Raw genomic sequence first — 20,449 nt, forward strand, 5'->3', positions numbered from 1 at the left:
CAGATGTCTCCTCAGCGGGACGTTTGAGGTCTTTGCAAATGACTGATTTATGAACTTGTATTCCAGTTACAAAACCCCAAAACAACGCTCTGCTGTTACAGTTTGGTTCGTAATATGCTTTGCAGAGGCACAAATGCCAGCTCATCCGTCTTCCTCCAGTAGTGTTTTAATGCAGCGGTCTCCAACCCTTATTCTCAAAGACTAGTATTAAACATCCAATTTATTTCACGGAGCGGTGGAAGTGAGCGGGAACAATGACAACAAAGCAAAAGACATAAAAACTCGAACCCTAGTCAAAGAAACTCTCTCATTCCTTATGTTTTCTGGTTTATTGGATTATATTATATGGCTCTATTTCCTCTTTGTTTTAAAGGTTCACTTTTCTGGTAGAGCATTGATGTTGTTGCTTTGCCTTGAGTATTCCACAGTATGGCGTTTAACGTATCTATCGCCATGGAAATAAAACAGGTGACACCACAAGGCCAAGTTACAGGTCAGATCTGTGGAGAGCTGAGCCTGTTCACAGTAGAATACATGTTTTTCAAGCTATTTTTAGCCATAAAAACTTGGTAAAAATAGACATGTTTAACACAATACTGTGGAACATTACAGGCAAAGCAACAATATCTCCATGGAGACAAACAAGTAGTGGAAGAAAAGTTATAGAGTGCACTTTCAATGAGATGCAAAAGGGTAACAAAATGGAAAGCAATAGTGTGTTAAACCTGAAAAGTCCAATGTCCCAAAATCCAAGTTGCACTTGTTTCAGTGAGTGTTGTTTTCCCTCAATGGGAATGATTTGATTTATGCGAGTCAATAACAAGCTTCTAATTGTGCCCTGGCTTGGAAATTAAGAAAATATAGGGATTGATGGATGGCAGGTTGGTCCTTTGTTGTAATACAATTGTGCCCCAACAATCCCAACCTCTGATCATTCACGGCAACAATACAAATAAATGTGGCTAGTTTAGGCTGTTCTTTCTTTGAGACATTGCTTAGCATCGCATCATTTTCTACCTGGACTGAGCTTCCTGCTTTGAGTTTATGTTCCACAAACCCCTAAACCTTTGCTATATCCAAAGTTTTGTACAAATGTTTTGAAGTGAATAATTCCCTTTTTATTTTATAATCGTAAATGTTATGTTTTTATAAATATTATTTATTATACAATGTATATATCTGTATGACTGAACTAAGATTATATATTTGAAGAAGAAAACGGTCTCCTTGTCTTTTTGAATCATCAAATACATTGTTAAGAGTGGAAAATTAAATTGTGACGTCCCTGGTCTACAATCTAATCCAGAACAGTAATCTTGACAAAAAGTATACTATACAGAAAAGGGAAGTGATTTATTGTTACATGTACAAAAAACAAAATATTCACTAATCTTATAAGTACTAATTGAAACTAAACTTCTTTCAAATTTACAATATTAACTTATTCATTCAAGTATATGACAACAACATAGTGAAGCGTCAGAAATCCACGCAAAATCCATCCTGGAATGCAGTTTAACAAATACAATCTGGACTCTAAGGAGTGCTGGGGCTTAATCAACAACCACCCCTCATGAATTACAGTATACATATAATCTCACAAATATTGCCTGGTTCAGCACAAAAACGTGAAGAGATGTCAACCACTGCAACCATTTTTTCTCAGCCTTGCTTTTTCTCAGACTCCTCGGCAGCTGTTGGTGAAAGGAGACAAATCAAAGTGAGGAAGAGACAGAACGAGACATGCAGCCACAGGAGAGCACCCGTCTACTTGGCCTATTTTTACTCAGCGCATTAACTATACCTATACTATGCCCTGCGACAAGTTGGCCACTGTCCAGGGTGTACCCCGCCTAAGGCCCGAAGTCACTGGGATAGGCTCCAGTCACCCGCGACCCCGAAAGGGAACAAGCGGTAGAAAATGGATGGATGGATGGATGGCATTAACTATATACCATTTGACTCAAAACATGCAATGGAACCTCCGGCACCAAAGTTTACAGTAACTTGACTCATGCTTGATCGTACAAGATGCCGACAAGTATCAAAAGCAGTGTTTGGAATTTTGTTTGTTAAGAGCTGCTCCTCGAACACTGCAGTATTTAACTTTATAATCCGGACAAGCCGTTTTTTTCATCACTTAAGCCTGCATTATTTGCTGCTCTGGTGTTTCAAAGATTTTAGGTAACAATGTGTATATTGTATTGGTAATAGATGGCAATGCATACAAACATATAAAATATAAAAGTTATTCCCCAGCACACAGTTCTCCTACCATTGTGTTCTAATCTAGTTGAAACTACATTATTATAAGTCAATTTGAGTGACTTTTCGCACCTAAAAATACAAATTATGAACTCTCCTCCACATTATGTGTAATCTTTTCAAACACCACAAATTGCAATAAAGTTTTTTTTTAATTTCTAAAATGAAATGCACACCCAGAAGTCTCACCGTTAAAGGATGGATATTTTTCATGACGTCTCTCCCTTTCGTCTAAAAAGGCGAGAACATGTCTGATGATACCAATCTGCAAGAAATTCATCGAAAATGCGTATTATTCGTTATTTTTGGTAAAAGGTGGAAAATGTGAATTATCTGAAAGGCTCATGTTCTTACTTCCCCTCTTCTTTCAGGAGACTTATAAACTTGCCGACTCTGTATTCAGGATCCATCTGAAAGAAAGTCCAAATGGAATACGTTTTTCTTGATGAACAGAATTGCACGTGACAACAAACATGCAACAAGTAGGACACTAAAACTACACGTGTTGGAGTTCACATACGAGTTTAAAGGACATGATGAAGGAGGGGCAGAGGAAGCTAAATTAATGGCAACGGGTGTGATAACTTATAGAGCAGAGTACACCGCCTGAAGCCACTGCTCTGCCTTCAGAAATATCATGCGCCCAGTCATGAATGTTGGAAAAATATGAAAACACAAAGCCAAGGGTTGTGTTTTAGAGGCGGAGGTGTGGTTTGCAGGATATACTGTACATGACAGGTCTGTGTTAATCCAGCTCTAACACTATGGAACAACACAATCACATTAAAGGTGCACAATGTAACTTAACTGGTGGACGAGGTGCCAGCTGCTTGTCTCAATAGGTATGTTATTGCTTTTCCTGTAATTTTCCACAGTGTGGCATTAAACTTATTTATTTCACCTAGTGCACCTTTAAGTTAATTCATTTGATGCCGTTGTATAATGTTGGTTGTTGAAGGGTGAAAAAAAAAAAAAAATCTTCAAGAGGACTATAGTCAGGAAGAATGGTAGAAAAAGACAATGTTTTTCAGTCGAAATGTTTCCACTGTCATCGGAAAGTTAATTTCAGCAACTGGACTGAGAAGCTAGAAATGTATTATACTGTAGTTCTACCTGAAACTGCAATCTTTGTTACCTGATGGCCCAGTTTTAAGTTGTTCTATTTATGTTTCTACCATAAGCATCAGACGGGGAAAATACAATAGAAAGGGAACTATTGTTCAATATGGATGAGTTAGTATCAGGTTATTACCCGGATGATAAAATGAATAAATTCCTAATTCTTTCAAACAAAAGGAAACTACTGTAGATGTCTGAACACCTTTTATAACCTCTTATTTATACACATACAGCATAACGTATGAGGATCCAAGAATCTGCAGTCATGAGTTCTTTGTCTTATTTTTGTTTCCACAGTTGTGAGCGACTGTATTATTTTAACCTGTAAAAGTGTCTGGTCCCGGGATGATGGATGTTTACTCATTGCAAGGACACTGAACTCTGGAAAAATGGATGAAATGTGTTTTTACTAAAGACTTCTAGCACCGGACAAAATTTATCAAGTGTTGGTTAGGAATTTTATTGGGAATTATAGGCTTCAAAATAGTTAATTCCTAAATCAAAGTTGTAGGGGTAAAATGACTTATGATACATCAGTATTTTGTTATCATACCTGTACAGCCATTTCAATGACCATGAGCAGTTTTTTAATCCCAATCGACATGCGTTGACCCGTCACTGCTTTTGCTATGCTGGCTCGCTCTCGGTCACTGAAACTGCCAAGCTCCTGAAGACAACATAAAACCAAGACATCAACACACACGGTTATATAGTTTTCACTTTATATCAGAAGTTCACACTATAAATACTGCAGTCAGATTTACCTCCAGGGCCCTGTCGAGCTGCCCTGCGCTGGAGATGTTGGGGATGTGGATGGTCGTACTGAACGCGTCGAGCATCTCCATTTCCTTAAGAACATCTTTACGACTTGTTGTGCCAATTATCATCAGTTTACGGCCCTGAAACACAAAGACTAGTTACAAAAGAAGACATTGTATTGTTAAAGAGATAACCATAGAACCCATGCAAAACTCTCAAAAAGAAATACATAACTTAAAGGAATCTGTGCTCTTACCATTTTAAAAAAGGAACCTACAATCACAACTGAAACGGTGTCCGTGCTTTAACCTGCAGATAGGTTAGCTCATGTTCTCAATGCTCATGTGCTCAGGCTCACTGAGCTGCAGAGGCTGCACTAGCACCGATTCATGATTGGTGCAGGATCTGGGCTTTAGGTAATGACAATTCAGATACACAGAGACACATGGGTTTAAACACACTGGAGCTTTGGAACTGGAAACGTGTCTCATGTGATGCTCATTCTGTTTTCTGATCGGAAAATTGTCTAGAGAACCAAAACACCAAAATCAAAAACAACTTGTCCAATATGTGCAATGTTTTTGTAACAGCATTACAAGTGTTATCAGTAAAAGCTATATTTGATGTGAAAATGTTTCACATAGCACACAAAAACAAGCACAAAGGTGACATTAAGTGGAGGTAGTGATGATGTAATTATTATACAAACATTGGTGGAAACAACTCCACAACTATAAGAAACTCTAGAAAGAAGGGAGAGCAGCTTCTAAATGGAGCGCTGAAGAATAGCTGGTGCATTGTAGCTGGACTAAGATGGATCTGAACAGGACTAAGCAGCAGAAGACGGAGGAGCACAGCAGACAGGGGGATTATGGTGGCTGCTGCCCTCCCATGGCGTGGGGGTTGTGATGCTGCATGCAGATGAGGTGCCACACAAGCAGCAGTGCTGCCAGGTCCTGGCTCTCTCACAGAGCCCTTTCTCCTGTGTGTCCCCCTGGCCTCCCCCGGCCCAGGCGCCCCGCTGGGCTCTGCGCTTTACAACCCCAGAGGAGCACTGCAGCCAGGCATTCAGCTGCCGGCCCTGCGCCACTTCTCATGCACATGCAGCCATAGGGCTATATTCTCATTCACATCCTATTAACAACAGAAGTAGGTTAAAGGCACCCTTTCGGACACACACAAACTACAACCAAAGAAACGATGAGAAATGGGACTCAAGCTCCACCATTCACTAGAGCAAAACAGGCCTGGACCAATACACTTGCTAATAACCATACACTTGCACAGTTGTTCACACATGCCAGTAGCAGCCAAAAGCCACAAACATGTCGGATTTGCACCCATAAGATCTGGTGCCCTCTTTCTGAAACCAAAGAAGTAGCAAGATTACAATGAGAATAATACTAATAGATTCTGTACCTTTGGTGGGGGTTTCTTCAGAAGAACCAGTAATGCTTGAAGCACCAAGTTTGAAAATCGGGGTCCAATGGGAACATAGTCTAAAAAAAGAACAATACAAGTTTCACATCAGTGAATTCAATCATAAAAAGGCAGACTGGTAACTGGTAGAAACTATTATTTACCGAGCAATCGTTCAATATCATCCACAACAACACAGCTCAGCTGTGATTTGTATGCATCGTCAAAGATCTGAAACAAAGAGAAGATGGACCGTTTTATTATTATTATTATTTTTTTTTTTTTTTAATATACACTCAAATACACTCTTATTTTTGGAGAGCATTTTTACCTTTTTAATGGCTTGACATTTAGCGATCTCAGAATGTCCAATCATCTTGTCCGGGGAACAGATCTTTATAAAGGGGAACTCAGACTCCTCCGATATCTTCGCTGCCAGGGCAGTTTTACCACTGTTGGGTGGGCCTGTATTAGATAAACAAAAGAATTAAGAACATCTCCTCTAAATGCGTTTGACCAGCAGAGCAGTTGGACATTATGTCTTTGTATATTTTAGCGTTACCTTCCAAAAGCACAGACACTAGAGGAGTGCGGTCGCTGTTCTTTGTCTGCTGCACTAGCAGCTTCCCGTCCTCTAAGACCGCAGACACAAGATCTCCCCACACAATTATGCCATTCATGATGTAGCTCACGTAGTCTTCTTGGTTGGTTCCAAACGCCTGAAGGTATAAATATGCAAAATAATTGCTAGAATGCTTACATTTACAGTTTTATTGTTTGTTCTCTTAATAAATGATATGAACATATCAGTGTATTTCACAGGTGTAATAGTGTAACTTACAGGTTTGATGTCATTGTTCAGCGAGCCCATGAAGTCCGTCCTGCAGACCTGTAGTTTCTCTGCTGTGTCTGTGTCCACCTCCACTGTACTGCTCGCCTAACAGACACAAACAAGAAGATAGTCAACAAATCAGACGTACCTATTATTAGTGACTGAACTCAGTGACCGCAGTTCATTAAATGACATTCTGTCATTTCATGTCAAGACAACATGTCAAGAGGATAATGTGGTCTCAGAGCAGAAAGGTCAAACAGGGAGAGGGAGGGGGACAGGAACGTCACCACATTCAGACGTGTGTAAGGCTCTGTCCATCACATATCATCACCCTGCAATTAGAGTCCACAGGCCACAGCACTTTACAGAAGAGAACTTCACCGTATCTGTGTGTCCTGTGGAGCTGTGGATCTGGACCTACGCACTTGATAAAACACTTTACAGAGGACATACATGCCCCTCTGTTCTCCTGTCACCTGGGTGGCTCTTCAACCTGGCACAGGAGCCAGTGCCCACCAGGTGTGTGGCCCACAAATACAGCCACTAAATTAGACAAAAGTTTGACCTATGGAGCTTTCCTCCTGTCTGATCATTTCTGTGTCTTTTTTGACCAGTCCGTTTTCCCAAACCACGGGCTGGTCGGTTGTTCGGAGGAGACACACAAATGACAGCACCGGAGCACTTTTTATGGAAATTATAAACTTGGAAAATGTTTCACGTTGCAATGTAAATGATTTGTTGAACTCTGTTACATCTAGTGTTTTGAATTTTCTGGACGCCATTGCCCCTAAAACAATTAAAAGTAAGCAGATATTTTTCTGAAATAATTGGAAGTTGCAGTAACAACTCAGTGGGTTAGGGTTACAGTAAACAGATTAACAAACCTTCAAGCTCAGCTGCCGTTAGAACTAATTTCCAAATCCAAGTGTAATGACATTCTTTGAGCTTTTAACCTTCTTACAGTGCTATTGGTAACGAAAACGTTTTTTTTTAAATTGATTTCTGCAGTGTTTAGCTTTAAAATAGTCTCTATCCTTCCCCTCAGATGAGCAGATGAACGGGGGCTACTGCTGCGGTTCTGTTTCAGCCCATCCTCCAGGAAGCACTCTGTACCTGTAACACGGCTGCCCTCCCCTGTACCTGCGCTCGAGAGGAACCATGGCTATTTAGGCACAGTTATCCTCAAACACTACTTTTGTTTGAACGCTGCTGCTGCTGCTGCTGACATGTACTGGGAGTTGCACAACTCATTTTTATTAACTATGCCCTTAGGGTAAGCTATGAAACAGGAAAAATAGCATTCTATAAGATCTTTTATGACAAAGTTCAGGGCTTTAAAAATGCTATAAATTCCACAATGCAAATAATAACACCAACATGACCTAGAGCTAACTCACTTTGCACCTGTAACTGACAAAACTGTCCAGGAGATCATCACCAGTTCATCTACATGCTGTCTCGATGTGTTTACTCTTAATAAACAACTAATTTGATGTTTTTCAGTCAGGTTTTAGACCTTATCACAGCACTGAGACTGCTCTTGTCAAGGTGACAAATGACATCCGCCTGAACACTGACACGGGCGAAGCCTCAGACTTAATTCTGTTAGATCTGAGCGCTGCTTTTGACACTGTCGATCACGGGATCCTCTTACAGAGACTAGAGGACTGGGTGGGCATCACTGGCATTGGTTAAGGTCCTATCTGGAAGACAGGAAGTACTGTAAATGTGTCTCAGATTACATGCACCTAACCTGTGGTGTGCCCCAAGTGTCAATCCTGGGACCCCTTCTGTTCAACTTCTACATGCTGCTGTTAGGACACATTTTCACTGCATATCAACTGACCTATCACAATTACGCAGATGATCAGATCTATGTTTCACTGACGGCAGGTGAATATGGACCAGTGGATTCACTCGGTTCAACTGTAGAAAGTAGTTTTGCAGTGACAAAGACTGAAATCATTGTCTTTGGCACACAGAAACAAAGAGAACGTGTTAGTGGTCACCTCCAGAGTCTCGCTCTAAAACCTACAAGTCAAGTTAGAAATCTTGGGGTAATAAATGGACTCAGAATTGAATTTTAACAGCTTTTTACCATCTAGAAACATTGCCAAAATCAAAAGTATTGTATCTAGACCAGACTTAGAGAGACTCCATATGTTTGTTTCCAGTAGATTAGACTACTGTAACGGCCTGCTCACTGGCCTCTCCAAACGAGCTGTAAAACAGCTGCAGTACATCCAGAACGCTGCTGCTCAGGTCCTGACTAGAACCAGGAAGTTAATGTGTAAAAGGCTCTCCATGGCCTAGCACCAAAGTACATCTCTGACATGCGGGTGCCATATGAACCATCTCGGACTGAGGACATCAGGGACCGGCCTTCTGCTGGTGCCAGAGTCAGAACTAAACATGGGGAATCTGCGTTTCAGTTTTATGCAGCTAAAATCTGGAACAGACTTCCTGAAAATGTGAGAAAGGCCTCTACTCTGGAAACGTTCATCTAAGCTAAAAACGGTTTTGTTTAGCTGCGCATATGACTTAAATGTTTTTTTTGTACTCTTCTCTTTTATGTCTTAAACTGATTTCCGTCATGTCTTTGTGATTTTAATGAATTTTTTTCTTTTTTTGTGAAGCACTTTTGCCTTGTGTATGACTTGTGCTTCCCTTTCCTTACCTTCATAATGATAGGCACCGCATTGCAGATTAAATCAGGTTAATTTGGGAACAATGATTTGGTGAATCCATTTATTTAGCAAAAATGATTTCGATTAATACATTTGTTTGGATAGCAAAAGGCCTGGAAACTAGAGATTTCCCCAAAATTCACTGAGATGAAGCTAGAGAGACACCGCTTGAGGCAGTCCTGATATATTTACAGACAAAACAGGTTTTTCAACAAAAACACTATATTCATATTTTTTTGGGGTCATTTTTATGTAATTACAGCTCTGTCTGAGTCCAGATAAGGACATGGATTAACTCGTTTCAGCCCAACTTGGGATTGATAGGAACAGCAGCCAGCGATGTACAGAATTATGAAGTTTAAATAAGGACGTTTTTTTTGTTTAAAAAAAAACGGAGAAAAAAACAGGGTTTATCTGGGGTAAACAGACCACATTTCTTTTTAGTTCTTACCTTGATGTGCCTGTTCATGGCAGTGGACTGTGCTGCTCTCACTAGACCCTCTAATTCAGCACCACTGAAGTTTTTTGTTTCGACAGCCAACTCCTGGACGTCCACATCAGATCCCAACAGGTTGTGCTGCCGCATCTTTGCCGTATGGATTTGAAGGATCTGAACTCGGCCGTTCTCATCGGGTAAACCTTCATGTGACAGAATATATTAGACTGGCTCTGTTTTACTCCTCCTCAATGTTAGATTAACGTTGTTTGTGGATTAGTGGTCTGAGCACTGAATCACCAGTTCTTACCGATCTCCATCTTCACCTCCAGCCTCCCAGGTCGGAGCAGGGCCTCGTCTATCAGGTCAGGCCTGTTGGTCATTCCTGTGGGAAAGATTGAGAGATAGTGAGGGGAGCAGATGTTCAGACATTTCACTCTTTCTATATATTACACATATGGCCGTTTTTAAACATGAACGTGACAGAGTTTTTATATTTTCCAGTCACAACAACAAATAGACAGATTTCTTCTTTCAAAGCCTGAACTCATCTTCAAATCACACGCTTTTACAGGCAGAGGATCGGCTGTAGACTAGGGCTGAAACAAGTTATTCGATTAATCGAAACTAATCGATTTAGATAATTGTATAACTTGGGACATAGAAAAAATTATTTCTGAACGATACGCAGACTGCAAAAGATGCCACGAGGGGATAGAGGAAAAAATTACAACAAAATAACATTTAGGAGTTTTGGTTGTAATTGTAATGACCTAAAAATCACAAATCTACAGACTTCAATCTAAAAATCTAATTGATTTATCAATAGAATAATTGCTAGATTAATCGCTGATCATACCAATAACAAGGATGTTGTTGAGCTGTTCCACTCCATCAATCTTGGACAGCAGCTGATTGACGACAGTGTCATGGACCCCCGTGCTGCCAGCCATGCTGCCACGCTGCTTACAGATGGCGTCGATCTCGTCAAATATTATGATGTGGAGGCCGCTGTTGGCACCGAGCTGTTGGACACACAGAGGGTTTGACATTTTAATCAGATTTTAGATTTGCCTATTCATTTATACAACATATATCTCCCATTCTGAACTGAAAAGAAGTTACAAAATGCTTACTCCGGCCCTGACTTCATCATCAACAGGGGCATAAGTGACAGAGCAGAGGGTTGGGGCTGTTATCGCTGCATCTTTCGCCCTGTCAGTGCGACACGCAGCATTTAAAGCAGGTGTGGAGCTGTGTGTCTGGATTCTGTGTGTGCCATGTTCAGGAGGAGGTCAGAGCACAGTCAGCCCCTCATTAGGTGGTGAAGAGTGAGCCTCCACTGACCGTCGTGCTGGGAATCAATGTAAAAACTGGCTCCTCTGACATCCTGGTCATCCACACACATTTATCCAAAGTTATTACAGCTGCGTCTGGCTAAAGGGCAGACCGCTCAGTCAGAGAAATTAGTTTTTGAAATGTTTGTTTTAGAATTAATCCATGGTTTCTTTTTTTTAAATAAGATTAACAATACAGTGTCATTTTGAATGGTTTTGGTTGTTATGTATTGTTTCATCAGATCTATGAGAAAATAAGAACACTAGCACAACATTTACATATTGGACAAGTGGAACAAAACCTCTCTAAATCAAAGTTGCACTAAAACTGATGACATTTGTCCACTCACTCTTTTTTGTTCCTCTTCTGCATCTGCGAACAGTTTGCGGACATTGGCCTCCGACTCTCCCACATATTTGTTGAGGATTTCGGGGCCGTTGACAATCTTGGGCTCTCGGGCTTTGAGCATTTTACCGATCTGCCGCGCCATGAGTGTTTTACCACAGCCAGGGGGCCCATACAGCAGGATGCCCTTTACATGCTTGCCACCTGGAGACAAATAATGCTTCTTTATTACTACGCAAGCCCATAACACAAGCATAAAATTTACCCAAAGCAAAAAACACCAGCATTTATGTTAACTCAAACTTTCGTTTGGACACATAAAACATAAACCACAGACTAAGAAGAAACAATCCTCGAGCTCCCAGGTTTACTGTCAGTCTTGTCACTGGCCTTTTGCACCTGTTTAATGACATTTAGCCAAGCTAATTGAGAGGAGACAGATAACCATCTGAACTGCCATTTGGGCCTGACGAAGGAGAAGTATCCAGCCGACAGGTGTGTGTGGGAAAAGAAAACTAACTGCTGCAGGTAAAGAAGTGAAAGTTATTAAATGAAGCTTAGTTTCCCAGAAGGGAGAACTTACACTGTTCACAAAGAAGACACAAACTATAAAGCTCTTGTGCAGCAGTCCTGGTGGAGCTGTGTGAACATGGAGCTGTGCGAACATTACCCCAATTTTGTGGGATATACTCTAGTTAAATTCCAAAAGCTAAGGGTTAAGTAAAAGGTATGTCATTTAATTTTTACATACACCCATCATCTTATACGTTTCCATATTTTTGTAAGTGATTCATAACAACGTGTATACATGCAAAAACCCAAATCATTAAACTATAACCAACCTTTTATTTCCTTAAGTTCAGTGGCTCCCAATTAAGGGCCCTAATGATTTGGCACCTTAGCCTTCCTCTGTGGGCCCACAGTGATGTAACAATACAATATTTAGCTTGTACTCCCCCCCCCCCCCACATTTATAACATGAAACAAAAAAAAAATACAATAAATAAAAAAATTGTTATTGAAACACATGAGAAACACACGAGAGAAACACACGAGAGAAACACACGAGATGACAGAGTGAGGAGTCCCTACACTTTGGGGCGGGGCCGTTTTGTTCATTGATGAAGCCAGTTGTAACTTTCCCTTTAGCCTGATGCACAATCACAGCAGAGATCTCATTACAGTTGGCAGCTGATCAGTGCCACAGGCTGCTCTTGCTGTATGAGCAAAGGTCAAAGGGCATTTCACACCCTGCTGGAAACCGCCACGGGCCCCAAGGAGAGAGTTAGCTTTAAATGATCAGAGAAAAAGCATGTTGTGAAATGCAAGGGATTCTTGTATTAGTTTTGTAGTTTATATTTCAAACTTTTCTCAATTGTTTATGCAACTGGACTTATTTAAAAATGTAAAGTTCACTATGAAGTAAATCTCAATTTTTCAAGAAGACACATTTTGGGAAATCAATGTTCATGAGTCAAGTGTTCTCTCATCATTTGCTTACTCAAAGTTGTATTTAGATTGATTCATGCATGTTCAGGTAATCCTTTGCTGAGGTAGAGGTTCGAGTGCTCAATAAATTTCAGTTTTCACCCACCACCTATCTCTGTCCACTTTTCTTTACTTCCTTGTGATCATTTAAAACATTCAGACAGGTTGAAAAAAGTAACATGGACATTTGTCAACAATAACATATTGCTGTTTACAATGAACAAAATATAAAAAAAATAATCCATGTATGTTATAATTGAATAATAATTACCTAAAAAAGAATATATCTTCTTCGAGAGAAATCTCAAATCTAATCACTGTTGCAATACTGATAATAAAAGTGGAATGAGACATTTGTCAGCTCTATTCAACAGGTTTTTACAAGAAAAAGATTGCATAGACTTAAACATTCCAAAGAAGTCTGACTCAATAATATTACCAGACTTATTGTTTGTCACTGCCTTCTTCAAAATAATCTGACAGCAGAGTAATGAATGTGTGTACACAGGGATCGCTCTGAGCCAAACCAACAAGGGCATCATTGAACCCCAATCTGCTGATTCAGACTAAGACATTTCTCTCTGAAATTAGCCACAATGGTAAGCACTGTTATTTCTATTTTGGGTTATTTAAGTGAGGCTTAATTTGAAAGCTCGAGTTATAACAGATTTACAGCATTGCATTTATTTTCTTTTTCCAAATTTACACATAGATGAAAGGTGTTTATATGGGATACTGAGACATGATATGATACAACATTAATATTATAGCATACAATGGGATACATTGTACCATGCCACTTGAGAAGTGTCTCTCTATAGAAGGAGTGGTGGTGAACTGCAGGCAATTACAGTAACATTAATGAACGCAGACCATAAAAAGGCAAAGTTACAGGTCAGATCTGTGAAGGGTACGTCGACAAAAACACCTGTAATTATAACATAAAATAGATTTATTAAAGGGGACATATGATGTAAAATTCACTTTTATGACCTTTTAACCATGTTATGACTATGTTCACTCATTAACTTTGGAAAGTGATGTAACTTTTATCCCGATTGATTCTTGTGTGTTTGAATAATCCTGTGTCGCGTTTTCACCACCTATCTCCGCAAACTTCATGGAAGCTTACAATAATTGTAAGCTTTATTTAAAACAAATCTGACTCAGGGTTATTAATGGAGGGTTGACAATGTATTTTTTTTTTCAATAATAACACATAAATTACAATCTGCTGCTTGCTACATTAAAATAACACTGTTCTATAGTAACATAAGTTCTTTATAAGTCAATGGAGCCGTTTCTATTATTAAGTCGTTTTGAATCAATATTGCTGTTTACAATGAACAAAATGCAAAGTAATGATCAATGCATGCTTTAATTTAATACAAAATACCTGAAGAAAGGCAGAGTAGGTTATACTATGGAACATTTTGGGTATGTCTGATATTGACACACTTACCACCATCTACTCCCCGACAACCTCCTTTAGACACTTTCAGCCCCTTTCTTTTCTGGACCTTAAAGAATATATTTCTAAAACCAGCATCTCCTCATGGGAGCTTGACACTATTCCACTTAAATTTTGAAAGGAAATATTTCCCTCTGTTGGAAGCATCCTATTACATATTTTCAAATCTTTTAATCTCATCTGGACATTTTCCTGACTGCTTTAAATTGGCCATCATTCAGCCCCTCCTTAAAAAGCATAACTTGGATCCACTTGTTTTTGACAATTATAGGCCAATTTCTAAACTGTGATTTATGTCAAAGGTGCTGGAAAAAGCTATTGCTTCACAATTTATAGCTTTTATGAATGCTAGTTTACTAGTATTTTCAATCTGGGTTCAGCGCTAAACAAAGTACAGAGACCGCCCTTGTTAAAGTTACTAATGATTTATTCATGTCTGCTTACTTATTCATGTCTGCTTACGCATCAATTTGAATTCTTCTTGATCTTAGTGCTGTTTTTGATACCATCGACCATGACATTCTCCTTGATTGCCTTGAAAAGTTGGTCAGTATCAAAGGTACAGATCACAAATCGTATATCCTAAAGAATAGGCACTCCACAAATTCCAACCTTAAACATGAGTACCCCAAGGTTCAGTTTTAGGACCACTTTTATTCTGTATTTATATTACTATACTTGGCCAACTAATCCAATCCCTACATGCCAGTTAGCACATCAAACCTTGCTACCACCCACCCACGGCGTTGGTTAACAACATCTGTTTTAATAACAACAACAAAACTGAGATAATCCTGATTGGACCTCCAGAACTCGGCAATGAGCTAAGTGCTGATCTTAGGGACCTGGCTCTTAATATCAAACCTACATCCAGAAATCTTGGTGTGCTCTTTGTTTCCAGTCTGTCCTTTAGAAGCCAGATAAACGGTGGTTAAAACCTTTTATCACCTTTAAGTTTTTTTTTTTTTTTTTAATTTCTCAACTTTATGATGAACTTTGAACAAAAATATATATACAAACATGAAAAAACAAATAAAACAAGACCAGAGAGAGAACAAAAGGAATCAAAGGACATCGCACAAACCAATAGAAACTACAGTGCAACTGGACCCAAACAAAAGTCCCATTTTGCCCACTTTCTTGTCCTTTTTCAAATTAAGTCCAAATTGTATTTTTTCATTTTACGAATGTCCATTATAACATCCATCCAGTCCTTAATAGTCGGTATGTTTTTTGTCATACATTTTTTGGTGAGGGCCTTTTTATAGCCGCCAACTGTGTCCATGGCAGGAGTTCTGAGGCCCAATTACATAGTTCTGAAATCCATTGGGACGGTGATGTCATCAATTATCTGTAAGGCTTTATTGATCTCAGTCCAAAACTTGTGAACAACAGGGCAATCCCAAAACAAATGATAGTGGTTTGTCTCCTGCTGCCACATCCTCTCCAACGTTCTGCATTTCCCTGCGAGTAATGGGCACTTTGACATGGTCAAATAAAGAAATAAAATAATAAAGAAAAGAGACACACTTTTCCAACAGGATTACCTCCATATGTGTGATCCAGTGGTTCTCCAGTGAGATACATATACTTTCCCATTCGTTATCACTCAGAACAAAATGACCCTCTCTTTCCCAACTTCCCTTAATGTAATCAGAAGAGTGACTGTCCAGATGTCAGTACATTTGTATAATTTAGATATTAGTCCCCTTGAAAGTTTTAATTAATGTTTCAGTCAAAAGGCTATAATGGTCATCTTTTTGTATTTCTTTGTTTTAATAACTCCTTATTTGCAAATACCTATAAAAGTCCTATTTATCCAAGTCAAAAGATTCTTTCAAATCGTCAAATCTTCTCAAATTATTCTCCTTTACAATCTGGTAAAATACCTTTAGGCCTTTTGTTGTAAAGACTTTAAATCTTGAGCCTGTGCTTTTAGGTGTTTAAAAATACTACTTGTATAAGGTTCCATTTTTTATAGTAGTAAAAAGACGGGTATAATTTTTCACCAGAATAGGCTATGAAGTACCATACATATAGCTAAGAGATTCTGTTTGCCACTTAAAATGGGCAAATCTTTTTAAAAAGGTCAGAGGGGGTTGCCAGAAAGACGGAATCAGTTTTTTTGTACATTTAATTTGAATCCAGACATTGGACCAACTTCTTGATGAAAATTCATCACATTGCGTATGGAAATTTCTGGTTTGCCAAATACAGTTGAACATCATCTGCATAGCATGCAATTTTGTGTTCCGTCCCATCGATTGTAACACTGTGAATTGTTTTTGATTGTCCAATTTATTGGACAATAATTGGACAATGGTTCCAAAAACAAAGCAAACAGGAGGGGAGACCAGGCACAGCCCTGCCTCACCCCCCTTTCAAGATTCCATGGATCTGTTAGATGACCATTGATTTTAATTATTGATGTTGGACCATGGTATAGAGCCCCAATTCTTTTTTATAATTAAATCATCGATTTGAAATTTGTTCCGTATTAGATTTTTATTATTACAGAATAAAAAGTGTTCTCAGCATCCAAACTAATCCTTACAACTTTGTTTTGTTGTTTTTGTATATGATTTATTATGTGTAAGGATCGTCTTGTGTTTGTCGTTTGGTAATGAATCCTGTTTGATCATTGTGGATTAAGTTTGGGAGTATTTGTTCCATACTGTTGGATATTCTTGAGATGGATTTATGATAGTCCACATTCAGGATAGAAATGGGTCTATATGAGGCACAATCTAATCGGCCCTTCCCTTCTTTTGGTATGATAAAATTATAGAAAGATTCAAATGTTGATTGAATTTGGTCTTGTTTGGTTAAGATTACATCCTTTTGCCCGTCCCGTATTTTAAAAATGGTTCTTTCAGCTTGTTGTTTTTTAAGTTTCCAAGATAATCATTTAGAAAATTTGGAACCACTCTCATAATATCTTTGTTTGGTAAAGGGCATTTTGCTTAGCTATTTTCTGAGAAGTCAGATAATTCATTTCTCCTCTTATCTTTTTAATTTCTTGAAGCATATAAGGACATCCTTTTTAGTCATGGCTATCCTCCAACAATTGTATTTTTTCTTGCAGATCTTTTAGCTTTTTCTCCCTTTGTTACTTTTTTGGAGGCTATGGCTATAATTTGTCCTCAAGACTGCTTTGGAAACATCCCAAAGGATGGGTAGAGAAATTTCACCAGTATCAGCATAGAAAGAGATATCACTTCCTGTTGGAGCATAAACATTCAAAAGAGTAAAACCTTTCCATTAATATTCACCTTAACCAGTACATATCTGGCCTCTTTATACTTATGTTCAAAACTGTTCAAAAACTATTTGGTTTGAGATCAACATAGCAACTCCTCTCTTAAGTTTCCTTCTGTATGATGAATAATAGGATTTTTTTATAACAGAATTTTGATAGTTTTTGATGTTCAGTGTCATTCAAGTGCATCTCTTGTAAATATACAATGTCTATTCTTTCTTTTATCATTTTTGTTAAAATGTTTCTTTGTTTATTTGTTTGATTGGACACAGTATGCCATTCACATTGAAGGATGCAACTTGTAACCATTTCCGATGCCATTGGGTAGATTGTATTGATCTAACCGACAACTTTCGAAGATTTAGAAAAGAACAAAACACACACTAGAACCATAAACACAGAGCAACTGATAAGATAAAAAAGAAAACATGCTGGAAACGGGCATCGAACCCAAAACTCGATCAAAAAAGATCGTAAAGGGAGGGAAGTCACGAGAGTCTCCATCTGGACCGGTGGGGCTCCGTGTCTGTGGGAGTGCGGCTCTCAGGTTTGTTAGCCCTGTTAGTGTCGTTAGCCTTGCTAGCTTGTGATGCGGGTTGTTTTCCAATGGAGCAGTGGGACATCAGCCTTGTTTGTTTTGGTCCCGTGTCGGTACCGGACTTGTGTCTTCCTTGTTTACTCATCTCTCGCCCATGTTGTTTAGGATTAGGTGGGTCAAACGATGATTCTAAAACCACGTATTGCAGCAGCGGTGTGAGGTGCGTCCACCGGAAGTCTACCTTGAAGTAATTTCTCAAATTAAAATCGTTCTTATCTCCTCTAGACCTATAAAAAGTGATTTGTGCTTTTACCTTATTTTCAACCGCATTTCATACTCCAGTGCAACTAATATGTTTTTTTTCTCCTCTATTATGCATTTTTTGGCTGGTGGCACTCCGGTGCGAGTGCATACGGTACTCATTCAAGTCTCGATTATTGTAACGCACAACCATATTTTTTTCATAAAATACTTTTTTCATAGTTTTGGCCAGGGTGCGACTTATACTTATACTCCGGTGCGACTTATAGTCCGGAAAATACGATATATGTAGGTATCTGTCAAAATGCCATTCATCATCTCCAAATTGTACAGAATGCTGCTGTCCGTCTACTTACAGGTGTTAGCAAATTTGAGCATAATTTCAACCACCCCCCACTGTCTACCTATAAAATTTAAAATTGATTTTAAAATGTTACTTGCTTTTAAAGCTCTTCACAGGCTGGCACCATGCTATTTATCTGACCTCGCCCCTTATGTCCCCAGCAGGTCACTAAAGGAGACTGCGCCTTTTCTGTACGTGCCCCCTCCCTCTGGAACTCTCTCCTCCTTGACATTAGACAATTAATTGCCTTTTGACTTTTAAGAAACAATCATTTGTTTAGCTGATTTTGTATTCTTTCTAACCTGTTTTGTGGGAAGTGCTTTGGAACTTTGGAGCGCAATAAAAATAAAGATGTATTATTATTACAGTGTGCACCTTAACTGTTGGGTACTCTGAGAAAGCCTTCATACCTCCTGATCAATGGTTATTACACTTGTTGTACTATTATACCTTAAACATAAAATACTAAAAAAAACAAAAAACTCACCCATTTGTTCTACAATCTCTGGAGGAAAGACACGGGAGGCAAACGCTCTACGAAAAATGTCTGAAAACTCCTTGTCCAGTCCTCCGATTCCCATCTCCTCAAAGTTCCAGTCTGGGCTGATAATAGACTGTCGAGATTCACGTGTCTTTGATCTACCTGAAAACACAAACACAACTCATTTAGAAAGTAAGCTAGTTTTAACTTATTTTTTAAAACACTCGTTGCTCCTAAAATCATATGAGACAAATAAAGTGTTTGTTGAATTACTGGTTCAGTCCAAAGTAAAAAGAATAAAGTGCCCCCTCTTGTGGTAATCGTGAAGTACTACAGTAAATTAAGCTCGTTCATACTGGTTTTAGTGGTTTACAATGAAACCGTGACTCTTTCTGCTCTCTCTTTTGTTTGACGATTTAAGTACAGAAACATGAAGTTTGAGACAAGCATTCAATCTCAAATTCATTCACAATGGAAACTGAGCCAATGTTACAATATCTCTTACTAAGAAATAACATATTTTTATTCAAAACCAGCTTAACAAAGAATTAAACAATGAACTCACCAGTAAGTGTTAACGAAGAGGCGTCTGACTTCTCAAAAATCACCTGACTGTTTCCAACCAGCAAACCAATGCCGATCTAATTAAAAAGCAAACCATTAATGACAACACATTTAGGCCTGATCATGTTAATGAGAAATTACATTTATAATCCAAAATGTTTATTTTGTGAAAAATATGAGGATTTCATACTTTTTTCTTGTTGCCTGAAGCTTTATTTCCTTTGAGGATGCTCGGGTCCATTGCCTCCATATCCTTCACGATTAGGCTAAACAGCTTGTCACAAAAACTAAATGCCAACTATAGAAAAAGAAAGTTGTATAAAGCAAAGACACATCACATCTAAACAATAATGTAACACAGAGGTTTTGCATGTCTTTCTTGGTGATTGTAAATGGACAGATACCTGCTGGCCGACGCTGAAGGCCTTGTTGTTGAAGTGTTGGATAAATTCGTTGTTCATTTTGTCGGTGTCGTACGGGTTAGAATCGGTTTTCTTCTTTTGCAGGAAGTCGATTTCCATGGTCATCGTGCTTATACACTGTTTGGACTTGTCGAACCTGTAGCTTGCCACTAGAAAGAAATGAAAACATAAAGAGTAAAAAGCTGTAAAATGCTTTTTCTATTGGTTTAATCCTAACAGAGACTAGAGGGCTAGTAACTAAATATTCATGTTTTTTTTCCCTCTCCAAATTATTCTTTTTTTCTTTCCCCTTTCAAAAGACATATTTAGATTTGAATTGTTTAATTGTGATGGCAGACGATTGTTGTCAAAATTGATTCTACTTTAATGTTTTCCTTGTATCTTGTTGTTAGATGTTGTATATTTATATTGCTAACTTA

The 20,449-nt window shown here is 38.7% G+C and overlaps 1 protein-coding gene across 1 annotated transcript in view; it reads right to left on the bottom strand.

The window, feature by feature from the left end:
- Window positions 1-2,481: 2,481 nt before the first annotated feature.
- LOC140369479 (vesicle-fusing ATPase-like) overlaps window positions 2,482-20,449 on the bottom strand; it is a 29,879-nt gene continuing 11,911 nt past the window's right edge. The window contains exons 5-21 of the mRNA XM_072456825.1: window positions 20,013-20,179; window positions 19,799-19,906; window positions 19,610-19,685; window positions 19,051-19,206; window positions 11,208-11,407; window positions 10,380-10,545; window positions 9,831-9,905; window positions 9,536-9,723; window positions 6,404-6,499; window positions 6,125-6,281; window positions 5,894-6,027; window positions 5,727-5,793; window positions 5,563-5,642; window positions 4,149-4,283; window positions 3,938-4,051; window positions 2,620-2,675; window positions 2,482-2,530 (exon numbers count right to left, since the gene is read on the bottom strand). Coding sequence (XP_072312926.1) covers window positions 2,497-2,530; window positions 2,620-2,675; window positions 3,938-4,051; window positions 4,149-4,283; window positions 5,563-5,642; window positions 5,727-5,793; window positions 5,894-6,027; window positions 6,125-6,281; window positions 6,404-6,499; window positions 9,536-9,723; window positions 9,831-9,905; window positions 10,380-10,545; window positions 11,208-11,407; window positions 19,051-19,206; window positions 19,610-19,685; window positions 19,799-19,906; window positions 20,013-20,179 — 2,009 coding nt within the window. The 3' untranslated portion in view covers window positions 2,482-2,496. The remainder of the gene's footprint in view (window positions 2,531-2,619; window positions 2,676-3,937; window positions 4,052-4,148; window positions 4,284-5,562; window positions 5,643-5,726; window positions 5,794-5,893; window positions 6,028-6,124; window positions 6,282-6,403; window positions 6,500-9,535; window positions 9,724-9,830; window positions 9,906-10,379; window positions 10,546-11,207; window positions 11,408-19,050; window positions 19,207-19,609; window positions 19,686-19,798; window positions 19,907-20,012; window positions 20,180-20,449) is intronic.

Source organism: Eucyclogobius newberryi, unplaced genomic scaffold (genome assembly GCF_026437365.1).
Source record: "Eucyclogobius newberryi isolate DKJ021-1_F unplaced genomic scaffold, fEucNew1.0.hap1 SCAF_20, whole genome shotgun sequence".
In the NCBI taxonomy this organism is placed as follows: Eukaryota; Metazoa; Chordata; class Actinopteri; order Gobiiformes; family Gobiidae; genus Eucyclogobius; species Eucyclogobius newberryi.